The sequence below is a fragment of the Poecile atricapillus genome, chromosome 6 (assembly GCF_030490865.1).
Source record: "Poecile atricapillus isolate bPoeAtr1 chromosome 6, bPoeAtr1.hap1, whole genome shotgun sequence".
NCBI classification, from domain to species: Eukaryota; Metazoa; Chordata; class Aves; order Passeriformes; family Paridae; genus Poecile; species Poecile atricapillus.
The window spans coordinates 4,951,639-4,966,816 of NC_081254.1; the positions used below are offsets into that span (position 1 = coordinate 4,951,639).

The following is a 15,178-nucleotide window of genomic DNA, read 5'->3' on the forward strand; positions in this document are numbered from 1 at the left end:
CTCTGCAGAACCAGGAATCTCTGGCCTAAGGGGCTTATCACGTGTGTAAACAGTCATGGAATCATTAAGGATGGAAATGGCCTCTGAGGTCATCGAGTCCAGCCATGAACCCAGCACTGCCAAACTCACACCCACAACCCATATTTATGTGTTTTTTGGGCACTTCCAAGGATGGTGACTCCACCACTTCTCTGGGCAGTCTGTTCCAATGCCTGACTACCCTTTACACCGAAGAAAGTTTTCCTAATATCCAATGTAAACCTCCCCTGGCACAACTTGAGGCTGTTTCCTCTTGTCCTGTCACCGGGGAAGAGAGCCCGACCCCCCCTGGCTGTCCCCTCCTGTCAGGGAGTTGTGCAGAGCCAGAAGATCCCCCTAAGCCTCCTTTGCTCCAGGCAGGGCCTCTTTCCCAGCTCCCTCAGCTTGTCCTCATGCTCCAAGAGCATGGAAGCAGGAGAGAAGGCTGCCTTTGGGCACACTGTGGGCAGGAGCTGTTCCCACGGAGCCTGGGCTCTCCAGATGTTCTTGTGCAAGCAAGTGGCCACCTGAGTCTAAACAATAAATGCCCTTCAGGGACAGAATTAAACAGATGGATGGACAGACAGGGAGATGGAGGGAATGCTAAGCAGAGAGCAAACACAATCTTAGAGGGTGGACAAGGTTGCACGGTGCCAGGGAGGCAGCTGAGGTTTGAGCAGGAATCCACAGATACGAGCCCACTCATCCCTGGGCAGAGGGAAAGAGGCAGGGAGCAGGGAGCAGGCAGCAGCTCTGGGTCCCCACTGGCTGCCTGCACTTGGGACTGTTTTACAGTTGATTTATAGGTGTAACAGGCAATGTTTCTCTGCTGTCACTGACATTAGGAGCTGAAATGCTGTAGAAACAAACGACCATTTGTCACAGCAAATGAAGTCCACTTGCTCTTTCCTTTTGCTTTTCTCTTTCAGCTGGCCATGCTGAGGGCAGCCTGGAGAGGCTGTCATTGAGGAGAGCCTTTCCCCTCACCCACACACAGCCCATCAGCCACAGCCAAGGTGGGATAGAGCCAGGATGCACTCACTGGAAGGAGGGCAAACAGCCCAGGGGCTTTTGGGCTGCTGGGAGCAACTTGTCCTCCTTTCCCAGAACGCTGGGTTGGGCAGAAGGTCAGCGACATCCCCTTGCTTCAGCTTCCTGTGGTTTTAGCTGCTTGTCTGCGTGCCAGGAAGGTGCTGCAGGCACTGCTCTGTGCTGCCAGCTGTGCCTGGCATGTCCAGCAGCAGCTGGCACAAAGCCTCCTGCCACCCTTCAGCAACCACTCACCCTGTTCATCAGTTTCCTTGACCCCACAAGCCACCTGATTTATCCTTAGCACACTGAACCCCATTGTGTCTCCGAACCTGCACTTACTTGCACGAAGGAGCACAAAAAGAGGGGAGCCAGCAAAAATCTCCTTTCATGAGGATGCCATCCAGCAGCCACCAAAAAAGTGGGCATGCCATGTGGCTTTCTCCAAAACTCTACACCTGAATTATCCAGGAAGATCCATGAGCAAGCAGAAAAGAAGGAAGAAAAGGAGAGGAGAAATTTATTAGCAAGGAAAGTAGGCTTTTTGTCTGCAGCACGTGGGACAGGTGGAGAGATGTGGTGCAGACAGGCAGCGACCTGAGGGCTGCAGCTCAAAGGCAAGCGGCCACAGCAGGAGGAGCTGGTACTTTATGAGGGTTGTTAAAAGTTTGGGATCAGCTGGGAGGGCAATTTGGATTTCAGCGCTAATTGCATCCATTCTGATTTATCATAGAAGATTCAACTCCTGGCATTTTGTGTTCGCTCTGAAATGCTGGCATAGCTGGAAGTTGGGGAAAGAGGAGACGCAGTAACAATCTCATTGTTTAGTGTCTGACGGCCTGACTAGCTAAACATCTGCTTGAAATATTAATAACTGTCAGATGGGAACAGCTCGGGGGCTCTGTACAGTTTCACACCATCTGTTTGTAAAGTAAACACACTTGCACACAGGCACATGCACCCAACTCTTTTGTCTGGGCTTTTATCCTCTGAGTGGGCATTCCTGCACGGATGGGAGACCAGGGGCTGTGCCTTGGGGGAGCAGGGGCACAAGGAGGGGGCAGGAGGGCAGCTGGAGCAAATTCATTGGAGAGGTAGCCAAGAAAACTCATTCATGACTGATGGTAGTGGCAGTAAGACACCCAAAGTGTGGCAGGGGGTTTTGGTGCTCCCTGCTGTGATATTCCCCATCCCAGAGGAGCTATGATACTTTTTCCAATGGTATTTCAGCGCAGGGTTTTGTTGAGGTTCTTTCTGTGCCCCACACAGGCACTGACATCGCTCTCATGCATCAGGAAATGTCTTCTCCATGAGGATTCCAACCAACCCACAGAAGAGGAAACGCCCCCTGCTATCACCACCACCTCTGCCTGCCTCTGTTCTGCTGCTCTGCTGAACAAAGCCATTCCCCTCCTTTGCCATCCATCACCCTTTTAATGGTGTGACTGACCTCGGTTTGGTTGAGGAAGATGATGCTTGTGAGAAAAGCCACACCGAGGGTACCATGACCACTGGGACCAGTATCTGCAGGTGAAATGCACTGCAGGACTCTCTCTGAATGCCTGGTGTGGCAGGGAACGCATGCACATCTTCCAGAGAACAGGAAAGGTCAAGACATCTGCCCCAAAAAGCCATGAGGAGTCTACACCAGCATCTCCTGGTGCTCCCTCCCTTCCCATGTGAGCCCTCGGTGAAGGCCACCACAGAGCCAGCATGAGTGCCGAGGACTCGGCAAAGGGAGCTGGGCTGCTCCTACTCACGTGGACCTGGAGGACGGTGGTGCCCACGGTGGTGTTCTCCAAGAGGCTGACATTGTAGAGGACCTTGCTGAACACGGGCCGGTTGTCGTTCTCGTTGATGAGGTTGATTTTCACCCGCGCGAAGCCGACGTGGTCTGGGACGCTCTCGTTTGCGAAGAGCTGGGCGAAACAGGAAGGCGAGGGGAGGGTTGGAGAGGCTGGGAAGCCTGGGAGAGCGCCCCATCCTCCTTTAGTGGAGTAAACAAGGCTCTCCTCAGCTCCCTCACCAGCTGAGCCAGCTCAAGGCAAACCCCCGACAGAGCTGGAGCAGGAGGACGGGGAGGGTTTTGGCACCTGATAGGTGCTCTTAAAACAAAGTTTTATGCTCAATAAAGCTTTTATGGCCCTGCTCTGCTTAAGCTCTTGCAGCTGAGCCTTTGGATGTTGGAAAGGGAAAGTGCAGGGCAAATCTCTTCCCCACCTCCTTCTTTATTATAATTTCTGATTTTTTGGCTGTTTTGTAGTGCTCTGCTGTTTCATAGTGGGGATTATGATAGAATGGTTTGAGATGGGAGGAACATTTAAAGGCCACCTAGTCCAACCTCCTGCCATGGGCAGGAATATCTTCCACTAGACGGGGTTGGGCTCAGAGGCCCATCCAACCTGACCCTGAATTTCCAGCAATGGGACAACCGCCCTGCTGGGTATCCTGTTCCAATGTTTCCCCAGACCTCCTGGAAAAAAACTTCCTTACACCTAATTTAAATCAACCATCAAAATCCATCCCCCGCCTTGGCCCTGCTGAAAAGTTTGCTCCATCTTTCTTCCTAGGCCCTCTTCAAGTACTGGGCAAGAGAGAGGGAGATGTTTGATGGTCACTCTTGGGGCGTGCTGAAAACTGTGGCTGTCCCACAGAGCCCAGCCTTACCGAGAATTCATAGCGAGGAATGGTCTCGAAGTCCAGCGGCACTGCCACGCGGACACGGATGTCCGCCTTCCCCTGGATGGAGGTCGGCGAGATGATGAAGTGGTTGGAGTTGTTGCCCACCAGGTAAACCTCAAAAACGCTGTTGGGTCCCTGGGAAGGGAAGGATTTAGTTCCATTTACAAAATCCATGTGCACATGAGAGGAGAGGGAATGCATCCCCGGGATGAGCCCGCAGGGCACACAGAGGGAAAGTCCCTTTTGCTGGCTGAAGGTTCACGCACCACACAGGGTGTCACGCACTGGGATTGCACTGCCTCAGGCTGGGACCACTCTGTGGGTGCCTCTCCCATGCAGAGGGCTTTTTCCAATCAGGCAGCTCCAACTGGGAACTGGAAAAACTCCTCCTCCCCCAAGACCCGGCCAGCAAAGCAGCAAGGCCGCCAACATACCCATGCTTTTAGAGCCTTGCTCTGAGCACGGCCCAGCAGAGCACATGAAAAGCAAGCTCTGAAGCTGCCAGAGATGAATTTCCAATTTTCCCTGAATGACCTCCCTCCTATCAGAAAAAAGTGGCCAATTAAATGCACGAAGGGGCACTAATAGCAAAAGCTGCCTAAGTGTGACCGCTGGGAGCAGGTGACATGAGCAGAATCTCTGCCTTGCCCTCCTCCTTGCACACCTCCATGCAATCCATGGCGCTGAGGGCACACTGAGCATCTCCCAGCAGAGCCCCAGAGCTGGAGCAGTGGTGGACAGTGGGAGCATCTCAGGGTAGACTGGCACCTTCCACTGGCTGTTTGAGTGCCAAACTAGGAATAGCACTAGGAATGAGGGATGCTCCAGACATCCCAGAGGAGTGAGGGAGGGAGCAGAGGATATGGAGAATGGCAGAAGCAAGTGTTACTTCCCAAGCTCTTTTGTCCCCTGTCCTCAGGATGTCGATTTACAACAAATGACCATTTCCCACCAGTGACAAAAAGCTACTTCATTGAGGAATTTCTGCCTGTCTCTGCTGACGAGCCCTCAGGATCTCTCCCAGGGCCTGCACCCTCCCTGCAGTACATGAGAGCACCTTTTGTGGCAGCCAGATGCGAGGGATTTTCTTGGAAGCCAGAGAAGAGTGAGTTTGTTGGAAGCATGAGATAAAAGTTGAAACATCAAAAGAAATCCAAGTATTTGCAGGAAGAGAGCCAGGTGGATTAATTCCCCTCCAGCTGGGGAAAGAGATCAGCTCCAGATACCCACTACCCCTAATTAGCAGCCCCTCGAGTGCCTCAGTCTCCCCATGTGAGGTCTGGAGAAGGGGGATACAGCTGCCTCTGGGGAGGGCTGCTGCGAGTTGCCATTTATATATTTATTCAGCTATTTATTTTTTTGCCTCGGCCCCCATGCTGCTTTCCTTGCTCCTGGTTCCCGGAGCTTGCGAGCCCCCCGCGGATGCCTGAAAGCAAATCTGAATATTCAAATTGTTATCAGCTGCCCAGCAGAAGGGCCTGGCTAAGCCCAGCTCACAGCAAGGACCCCCCACTCCAGAGGAAGCCATGGGGAGCTGCTTACATTTCCCTCACCCCTTCCTACCTGCTCCTGCCACCCAGAGCAAACAACGGATTTGAAACGTGGTAGGGAAGAGGAAAAACAAGCGCTGCATCCCTGGGCTCTCAAAGGTCCTGGCGTGCAGCGATCACAGCCAAGCACCATCATCGTGCAGCACCGAGGATGAGGATGAGGATGAGGGTGAGGATGAGGATGAGGATGAGGATGAGGATGAGGATGAGGATGAGGATGAGGATGAGGGTGAGGATGAGGGTGAGGGTGAGGATGAGGATGAGGATGAGGATGAGGATGAGGATGAGGATGCTTTCAGTGACCTGTTTTACGTGCTCATTCCCCTCGCCATCACTTGACCTCCCAGCTCCTGCACAGCTCGAGCTTTTCCCCACCGCTGCAAACAAAACCGAGTCCTTTGCCTTCCTTTAGAGCCACAAATTAAGGAGCAGCCTGCCAAAGCTCAGCAACCCTACAACAATAAAGCTGTCTCCTTCTGAAACAAATTGACCCATAAAAAAGCAGGCTTTGGAGGGAAGTTTGCTATCGCCCAACGCCGGGATGCAGCCACACGTTTTCCAGCTCCTCTCATCCCATGCCAACACTCGAGGCTTGCCCTCGCTGTGCCTCAAGGCTGCTGCCCACTGCCTCCTTCCAATCAAATCTCTCAGCCAGTGCCACAACCCTACAGAAATTCCGTGTTGATTCGGCTGAAGGACAATTGGAGCTGCAGTTGGGCACAATTACGGCTTTGTTCTCCGTGCGCACATTCCTCGGAGCGCGTAATCAGATCCGTGCCGTGGTCCTGCTGCCACGCCAACCTCACACCCATTCCCTGCTTCCAAAAACGCCACCACTGCTGGTCACACAGCATTTCGGGGCAGCTTCTGGTTGCCAGGTCTGGTTGCCAGCCTGATATCCCGCTGAAATTCCATTCTAGGACACCAGCAGGACAGGTGAGGGTGTGAGATGCCACCAGAAGGGCCCAGCTGTCACCCCAGAGGTCTGAAACTTCAGGTGGGACCCGCTTATGTACCTGGCTGTGAATCACGGACAAGAATCTGCTCTCCCAATCTGCAATCCTCACTCACGTGGCAGAGTTCAGCAAGAATTGGGAAACCCCTTCTCCCACAGGAGGCTGGGGCAGCCACGTCAGCTGGGACTGAGGATGGATGATCATTTCTGTCGCTGCTTTTTTGGCCCACTATCACCTGCTGGCTTCATCCATCACTAATGCTCCCACTCAGCCCCTTCCTCCTGGAAGCACACCTGGAAAACTTCAGGAATTATTCTACCTTCCAGCAGTCACAGCAAATATTTATCATCTCTTACCAATGGCTACACAAGAAAACAAAGTAAAAAATAAAATAATCCAAATCCCTAGACAAGCAGACAACCCTTCCTCAATCACACCATTCCCTGAGGTCCATGGGTAGGTTGATTTCCTGCAATCACTTTCAGCACAAAATGAACTAGACTTGGGAAAAGCAGTCTGGGAATCCTCTTGGTTTGTCCTTTTCACACTGCCTCAGCACAGACCCGCCTTTGGGTCCCCCAGTGTAATTTGCTTTTCCAAAATGGAGAGCCCCACCTTCCTGAAGCACAAAATCCAGTGCAACTCCAGCTTTCCTCCCAGTCACCTCCTAGGCACTTCCTGGGCTATTACCCACAACAAGCTATGGAGAATTTGATATTCCTCATTCTGGGAAATCTACAAAGAAAGGAAAGAGCTGAGAATTTGGGAGCGGAGGTGAAGGAGGGGGAAAGAAGAAGTTGGGTTTTTTTTTTTTGAAAGCAACTAGTGCTTTTCTGTAGGGCTCGGATAATTTCGGCCTGGCTCTAGTGAGTCAGACACAAATGGTACTTAATCCCTCCCCTGAAAACACGAGGCATGAAGGGGGTTATTCCCTGCACCCATTTCAAAACATTTAACTCAGAACAGCCTCTCTGGGTGTTGCCTGCCCCTCTCCCACTGCCCAGCCAGCTCTGGATCCCAGCATCCCTCTTCCACCTGGCTCCAATAACCCCTTCGAGGGCTCACTGGGCACTGGTGTTTGTCTTCTGCATCCCCAAGGAATTCACTGGGATGCAGCATGCCTGGAGCAAAATGCTCCCCAGCCCTTCTGATCCTCCTCCCCATGCTAGCAGCCCTACTCTCCCATCTTTTTGTCCATCCTAAGTGTCAGTCCTTGCCCGTTCCCTCCCTCCTGGAGGAGTTTTCTCTCCTTCCCCGCTCTCCCCAGGTTATCTGCTGAATTCCACACACGCCTGCACAGACGGGATCAATCCGAGGCTGCCTCGCCTTCAGCTTATCTCTGCTCCAAATGATTGATTTTCCCTCTTTAAGGGTAATTTGCTGGTGAATTCCATGTATTGCAAAAACCCCTGTGAAATCTAATTCAGCCCGACTGGCAGCTGGCACTTTTGGGAGAGAATACTCGTGTGCCGTCAATTCCCCTTTACAGTTTCTTGCCTTGTAGATCATATTTATAGTGCTTGTGCCTGTCATATGCATATATATATGCTCTGGATGAATCATATACTGCCACCTGCACACGCATGGGCACGCAGGATATCCTGGTGGGGGTCTCTGGTGGAGCTCTGTGCAACAAAGACAGCGTATTCCCATGGCCCAGATTTCCCTGATTTTAAATTCCCCATTTACCTTCCTCGATATGCTTATTTTAGGGAATTGCTTCAAAATGATTTTTAAAATGTCAGGCCACAATAGCGGTGCTCCAGACAGCTTCTGCCCTTTTCTTCCTCTTCACTCAACTGAGTCGAGGAAAATCGAGTGGAAGCCGAGATGGGAGAGCTGGTTTCCCTGGCATGCCCTGGCAGAGTTTCCCTTAACAGGCATCCATGGATCTTGGAGCCATAGGGAATGGGGGATTCCCTGAAGGATGCCCTGCTCCTTTTCCTGGATGGCCAAACCCTTGACATTTCTCCCTGTGATCCTGCATCAAGCCACCAGGTACAGAACACCAGCATACCCAAAAAGGACACCCACATCCCCCAAATCAGCCAGCCCAGCAGCAGATGAGCCCTCGGAATTAACACCAGCCTGTTCCACAGCTCTTGTTCTCAACCTGGAACCAAACCTTGCTGTAAAAGCAGGTGAGCTAATGCTTTAATCTTCTGCCTCACACACAGGATTTATTCCCCCCCTGCTGAACCACCACAATGTGAATGAGAGGAGAACCCAACCACAGCCTGGGGGTGTCCAGTTGAGTACAGGCTCAGTCAAAACACTGGGAAACCTCAATGGATTTTCATAAACAGCTCTTGAATGCCTTGGGAAAGCTGCTCAGGGGTCTGGTGTCTATCTGGCTGGGAGAGAAACTCAGCTGCACAGCAATTAATGCTTTTTTCTTGGCTCATAGAACCCCAGAACAGTCTGGGTTGGAAGGGATCACAAAGCTCAGCTCATTCCAACCCCGTGCCCGGGGCAGCTCGGACCCCTTCTGCAAGACAGGTTGAAAAGCCTGTGCAAAGCCTGTGCACTGATTTCTCTTTCAATAAGTCCCAGACGATGCAGAACACCAGCACACCTGGTTGAACACCTCTTGGCCACCCCCAAAATCCACTAGAGGGGCCACCTCGGCTGGGCTCGGTTGCCTCCCTCTTGAGGAGCACCCCCATCCCACCTCGCAGCCCCAGCCAGCTCCTCCTGGAGCAACACCATGGCCACGTTTTGGGGGGTGAAAGCTGGGAGTCTGCAGGGTCCTGGCTCCGAGGAAGGGCTTCTCCTTGGAGACACTCGCTTGAGAACCTTGTGTGAGAGGTTAATGCCAGCTGAGCCACAGAAAGGCACTTACAGCACAGAGGAAAATCCAAGCACAGGCTTTCAAGTGTGCCTGGGAAATGCATTTTTAAGTGCTTTGCTGAATCGTTTAATCTGACTCCTTCCAAAAGCCGTCATTTCAGTTTGTGCAAAACACACCAGAAGGAAGAAAGGCCAAAAACCCCACGGTTAAAAAAGGCTGTGTGGGCCTGGTTTTGAAAAGCCTTGTTTAACAGCCTTGGCAGCCCACACAGTGCGTGTTAAAGGCCAGACCCATGTGACAGCCCTTTCCCCAGCTCTACAAAGGCACGATGGCAGGAAGGCTCCCCAAAACCACCCAGACCCACAGGACCCCTGCACGGGGCAAAATCCAGGTGTGGGCTGCTCTGTCAAAGCAGGACCTCAACAAGCTGGAGGGCTGAAGGGGCAGTGCCTGAATTTTCTGGAGGGGCCAGAACCAGGCTGGGTGGCCTGGCTCAGGAAATAAGCCAATCTGCCAAGGGGCTCTCCCAGGATTTCGTGACATAAGCTGGGAGGCAGGAGACAAACTCAAGCAAAGTGATCTTCCCGAAGACTCCGGTTTTGATTTCCCATGTCCTCAACCCATCTGCTCTCATTTATTTCTCTCCCTGCTTTCCCTGGAGTTGTGTATAGTTCTCTTCTTGTTTCCCTCTGCCCCTTACACAAATGAGTTGTGTCATCTCCAGCATGAAGCCAGCGCTGCCAGAACAGCTTCTGTCAGCCACATCCTCAGTCACATCCCTGCCTGAAGACCTCGGTCCTTGCCAACGCGTCCCTCCACGCCTGCATCCATGGAGAGGCAAGAGAGCCCGCTGCTGTCCCAGCTACCTCTAATCCAGATGGTTTGTAAAGCCCTCACAGCTCTCACGGGGTACTTGAGCATGCAAAATGTCGATTGTCAGGCAACAATCGAACCTTTCTGCAGTTTTTCCACTGAAAGTTGGTGGGTCTTCAGAGTTCTGCAAATACTTCTGTGGGAAGTAGTGCTGGCTGCAGGTGCAGTCCTGCTTCTATCTCACATGCAGAAGCTGGGCATCTTCTCCCTTTTTTTCCCCCCCCAAAAGCGCTACCGTGACAGTTAACCCAGTTGCAAGCATCCGTGAGAGGAAATAAGGAGGATCCATCACGGGATAATGCAGAAAAAAAGGTAACCAATTGCTTCTAACTTTCCTCCCTCCAGATATTCCAAGAATCAGCTCTCCTCTGCTTCTTATCAGTGAAAATAATGCCACGGTCAAAGCAATCCGTGCTAATATGATGGTCTCTGAAGACGTGTACAGTAAAACTCCTTCAGACTCCCTTAGCAAAAGAGATCCTCTCTCAGCAGTTTTAAAAATCTCAGCCAATTCTTTTGGGGAAATCTCAGGAAGTTAAAGAAATACATCAAAAGAACAGCGTGTATTTTTTTGCTGGTGCGATGGGGAAGGCGAGGCTATTTTTTATTCTCCTATTTTAAAATTAGCAAGGCTGAAAAGTGAATTCTTGAATGGGAGTCACTCCAGTAAAATGAGCTTTTAACCAGAAATAATGACAGATCCTTCATCCTGGTGGCACAAACAGAAGTGTTACAATGCCCTTCAAGAATGGATCTGCTGACATCTCTCAGCAAGCACGACAGCAGCTCTATTCAGAAGCTATCCTAAGCATCTGTCATATCCATATCTTCTTTATTAGCAATTGACATTTTCAAGAAAAAACAGTCTCTTTATCTGCTTAATAGCTCATCTGCACCTCTTCAGGCTGAACTCATAACTCCTGGATGGTGACATCAGGTTATTAGTTCTGTGTCATAATCACTTCAGATGAAAAAAAAAAAAAGGGATTTCTGGGTGGAATGATGAGATGAGGTGAACTCCACCCAGCATTTGCTGGGGAGCAGCAAATCCACCTTCTCAGCCAGAAAAGGCAACTCAAAAGATTCACATGTTTAACTGACCCACCAGTATTTTGGGGGATGTTTTGTTTCCTGTTACTTGAAGCACCAGGCAAACATCCTGACGATGTTTTGCCAGGTTGCTGGATGGAGCTCTGAGCCACCTGGTCTAGTGGAAGCTGTGCCTGCCCGTGGCAGGGTGCTTGGAACGAGATGATCCTTCAGCTCCCTTCCAACCCAACCCATTTATTGTGACAAACCCTCTCCCCTCATCTCCTGCTCAGCCTGAAGACGAATGGGAACAGCAGGAGCCTGCAGGCAGAGCCTTCCCGAGCGATTTTGGACAGCTCACCATGAGGTGTCAGCACTGGTTTGGAGCAGACACCCAGCAGCGTGGCGGGGCTGGGGGGTGGAACCAGCACACAGGAGCAGCCAGACGTGAACTGCACAAGTCAGATAATCAGAGTAATTGAAGGCTGGGAGCCCAAGGCTGGAAAAGAGGCTGCAATCCCAAACACGGCACGGGTCGGCGCGTGACAAATGGGAGCTCCACTGACACGTGGGAGGAAGGAGCCTCCAATGCTCCTGGCTTGTTTGCAGTGATGAACTGGTATCCCAGTCCTCCCTAATCCGAGGGGCATCTCCTGCCTCCTCCCTGACAGCAGCAGCACCCGTGCCTCCTGGGACAGAGAGCTCAGGGATCATTGTCTTCCCTGTCCCTGGCAGGTCCCCCCCCTGGGAGCCTGGAGGGAAAACTCCTCCTTTTCTAAACCAGACTGGCAAAGCACTGCCTGACAAGAGCCCTCAGAAACAGGCGGGGATCAGCCTCCCAGGCAATCCTATTTTCTGGCTCTCAGGGGCTGTGCAATCCTGACTGCATTAGTGCCTGCACACTGTGGAGGGAAACTGGGCTTGGGGTACACAGAAAACAGGCAGCAGCGAGAGCTGAAAAAGTGGATGTTGGGACAGAACCGTGCACTTCATCACGGGTACCTCAGCGACTTCTCCCCAAAACCCCAAAACCAAACCAGCGCTACCCCGCAAAGCAGGGAGAGGATACCTCACCTCATCCTTGTCCTGCACCTGGATGAAGAGGGGAAGGGCAAAGCCCACCTGGGCCAGCTCTGGGATGGACACGCTGTACTCGGAGCTGTTGAACTCGGGAGCGTTGTCGTTGACGTCAATGACCAGGATGTTGAAGGTGGTGGTGACGCTGGCGTTGGAGGGAGTGCGGTCATCGTTCAGCTCTGTTCCCTGCAAGGAGAGAAAACAGGCCAGCCTTTACTCTCCAGGGAGAAAAGTGTTCTCCAGTGAAGAAAGTGTGCATGGTGTGGTGAGAGACTTGCAGCTTTCTCTTCCTCCACTTTGCCAGGGAAGGATGCCCAACTGGCACTGCCATTGTTCCATTAACACATTAACTCCCATCACTCGTGCTTTGGTCCCACAACGCTCTCAAAAAACTTCCCAGGGGTACAACGTTTCCCTTAGGATGGCTGTGGCCAAGTTCTTCCTTGCCTGTCATGCAACAGGTTGGCAGGATCTGGAGTCACGCAAGAACAAGTAGGAGGTTTCCCTGCCATGGGCATTTAAACAACAACAACAACAACAAAAAATGTCCCTTGTGAGACGTAGGGGAGAGCCCAGAAAAGAGGGGAAGGCTCAGCGGGGCAGAGAGAACTCCTGCTCTGTCCTCTGCCATCCCTGATGGGGGACTGAGAGCTGACAGTGACCCACACAGTGTGCTGGAAAAAACAGGGATGGATAACTAGGGCGCCAGAGGAAAAGAAGACTTAGACCTTAAAATAGGTTTGGCAACACGTGTCTAAATACAGAGCTGAGTCATGAGTCCACATCACACCTCTGTCTCAAGAAGGACCTTAATTCTGCCTTCCCAAAAGGAGGGAGTGCAGATTTTAATGCCAGAGAAGCAAGACTCATAAAACAGCCTTTTCAAGCCGAGTCCCTCCTCTTGTCCTTTGGATAATCTTGCTTTGCTGTGGGCATGGAAAAGCAACGCTATCACGACCCACACGGCTCATTGCTATTCACTGCTTCTGCACACAGCAGCAGAACAGGCTGATCCCAGCGAGGAGCAATCCAGCTGTATTTTCACTGTGTGCTCCAGGATGAGTGCAGCAGAGAACATTTTGGGTCCCGGGGATGTGGGACGCAGAGAGCTGGCATTTGCGGGAGGATGCGAAGTTTGTGGGGAGAGGACATGGAAATCTATCAGATCAACAGAATATGGTTGGAACTCCATTGTCATGCAGGGAGGAAAACGGGCGAGTTTTCAGGCTCACAAGCCTTTCCAAGATTAAACAGATATTTTTGTCCCCATTAAAACCAGACAACCCTCCCCCTCTTGATTTTTGAAACTGTAAAAGCCTGAATGATACCAGGGATGGTTGAGGATCTCTTCCTCACACACAAAGCCTCATGGTATGAACTGTGTCTGGGACCTAGAGGGGTTATTTCTCGTCCCTCTGCCCACCTCCAAGGAAGCATCACACTTGCTAAAACAAGAAGGTGATGTGCTGTCTGCCTCCCTCCCAATCAATGACCCTTCCTAGGCTGCTGATTTTTCCCCACCCCAGCCCAGCAGAATCTATAGTTCTAAATGTGTTTCCAACCAGCTGCCCAGCTTGGTATTGATTTTAATTACAGGGCTGTGAGCAGAGCCAGGGAGCCACTCTCAGGTGGGGCTGGTGGGGCTGGAAAGCCACGCTCCAGTGCCTTTCCTTGACAAGGCAACTTCCAGCATCGCTCCTTCCCTGTGCCGGGCAGTCAGGGATGATGCCCTGTTACACCACTGCCTGCCAACAAGACAAAATGTCACGTTTATCCAGGGTTTTGGTGGGGAGAAAGAGGGAAAACAGGCAAAAGTAGGCACAATTCAGGTGCCTGAGTATGTGTCTGGTGCTGTATGCAACCCTGGGGCACCTGCACACTGCCAGCAGGCACGGCCACGGGCGGGACAGCAAAAATGCCCTCATACATCCATATTGAGTAAATCGTGTTTTGGGCCACCAGACAAGGGGGCTGTGTTTAACGCCTCACTTGGACAGCACATCGTGGCTCCAGATGCCCAAGAGAACAGCAGATCCCAGGTTTGCAGTGCTACCTGGAGGGGGTGTCCCCAGGCAGGATGTCCTCCCCATCCTGCTCTTCCCGGCTGGAGCAGGTCTCACCTTCACTGTGAGGATGAATCCAGCGCTGTAGAGGGGATTTTCCCGGTCCAGGGGCCCATTCAGGGTTAAAGCTCCGCTGATGTAGTCCAGTGCAAAGATGCTGTTGGTGTTACCTGAGAAAAATAACAGGAATGTGAGCACAAGCAGCCAGCACAGCTGATCCCAGAGAGTGCTGGAGGAAACAGGGAGGGAAGCAAGAGGGGACCAGCTCCAAGCAGTGGGCTCCAGGATCCTGACACACCACTCCAACGTGCTTTAAAATGTCATGGCTGCAACACTCCTCTTCTCATCTGTCCCAGCTTAGGGCTCAAAATAGGGCTCTCCTTCCATGGCCAAAAGTTGCCAGTGCTGGAGGCAGCTGAAGAATTTAAAAGGGTTTTAGTTATTAAAATCTGCAACAGCAAAGCTGAAAGCAGGACCAAATCCAGCTGCTCCCCTCTGAGTGACCACCTGCATTTGCAGGGTGTGGTGGGTTGGGCATGGCCCCTCTCCTAAAATACAGGAGTTAAGGGACATCAGTCCAGGATAATCATAGGGAGGCACAGATGTACCAAGCTCATGAGGAATTCTCCACATAACAGGCAGTGGTTGAGCTGTGGGGCTGAGGGGGATACAAGTCCACATGTACTCAAGGAGAGGCTGCAGAGCTTAAAGAAAGAAAAAAATTCTATCAAGTAATAGAGAGGCCTCACACAGCTCAGGAATTTCTTAGCTGGATGCATTTGAAGCCAGTGAAAATATCAGCAAAATAGTGTTGTCGCTTGCCCTGCTTTTATGCTCTTGCCATGTGTTGACCCTGTGCATCTGCCTGGTTTTCCTCTACTGGAGCCAAATTTGGCCCCTGTGCCTGTCCATACATGCAAGCAAGCAGCCAGCACGCCTGGCTACCTCCACAGACCATTCCCATTCCCATCCCATCCCAGCCCATCCCTCCCCAGCTTGAATCCTCCTCTGGAATTAGTCCCCCAGGGAGGATTAAGACAAGATGCTCGGGTGCCATGGCCAACAGATACAAAAAGGACGATGTCCTGCTCAGGAATACTCTCCAGGTGC

General features: G+C 51.8%; 1 protein-coding gene across 1 annotated transcript in view; it reads right to left on the reverse strand.

Annotated features, from left to right (window-relative positions):
• Positions 1–15,178, reverse strand: part of CDH23 (cadherin related 23) — a 168,580-nt gene that overhangs the window by 72,306 nt on the left and 81,096 nt on the right. Inside the window, exons 10-13 of the mRNA XM_058841359.1 lie at positions 14,126–14,238; positions 12,003–12,191; positions 3,715–3,864; positions 2,808–2,966 (exon numbers count right to left, since the gene is read on the reverse strand). Of these exons, the coding sequence (XP_058697342.1) occupies positions 2,808–2,966; positions 3,715–3,864; positions 12,003–12,191; positions 14,126–14,238 (611 nt within the window). The remainder of the gene's footprint in view (positions 1–2,807; positions 2,967–3,714; positions 3,865–12,002; positions 12,192–14,125; positions 14,239–15,178) is intronic.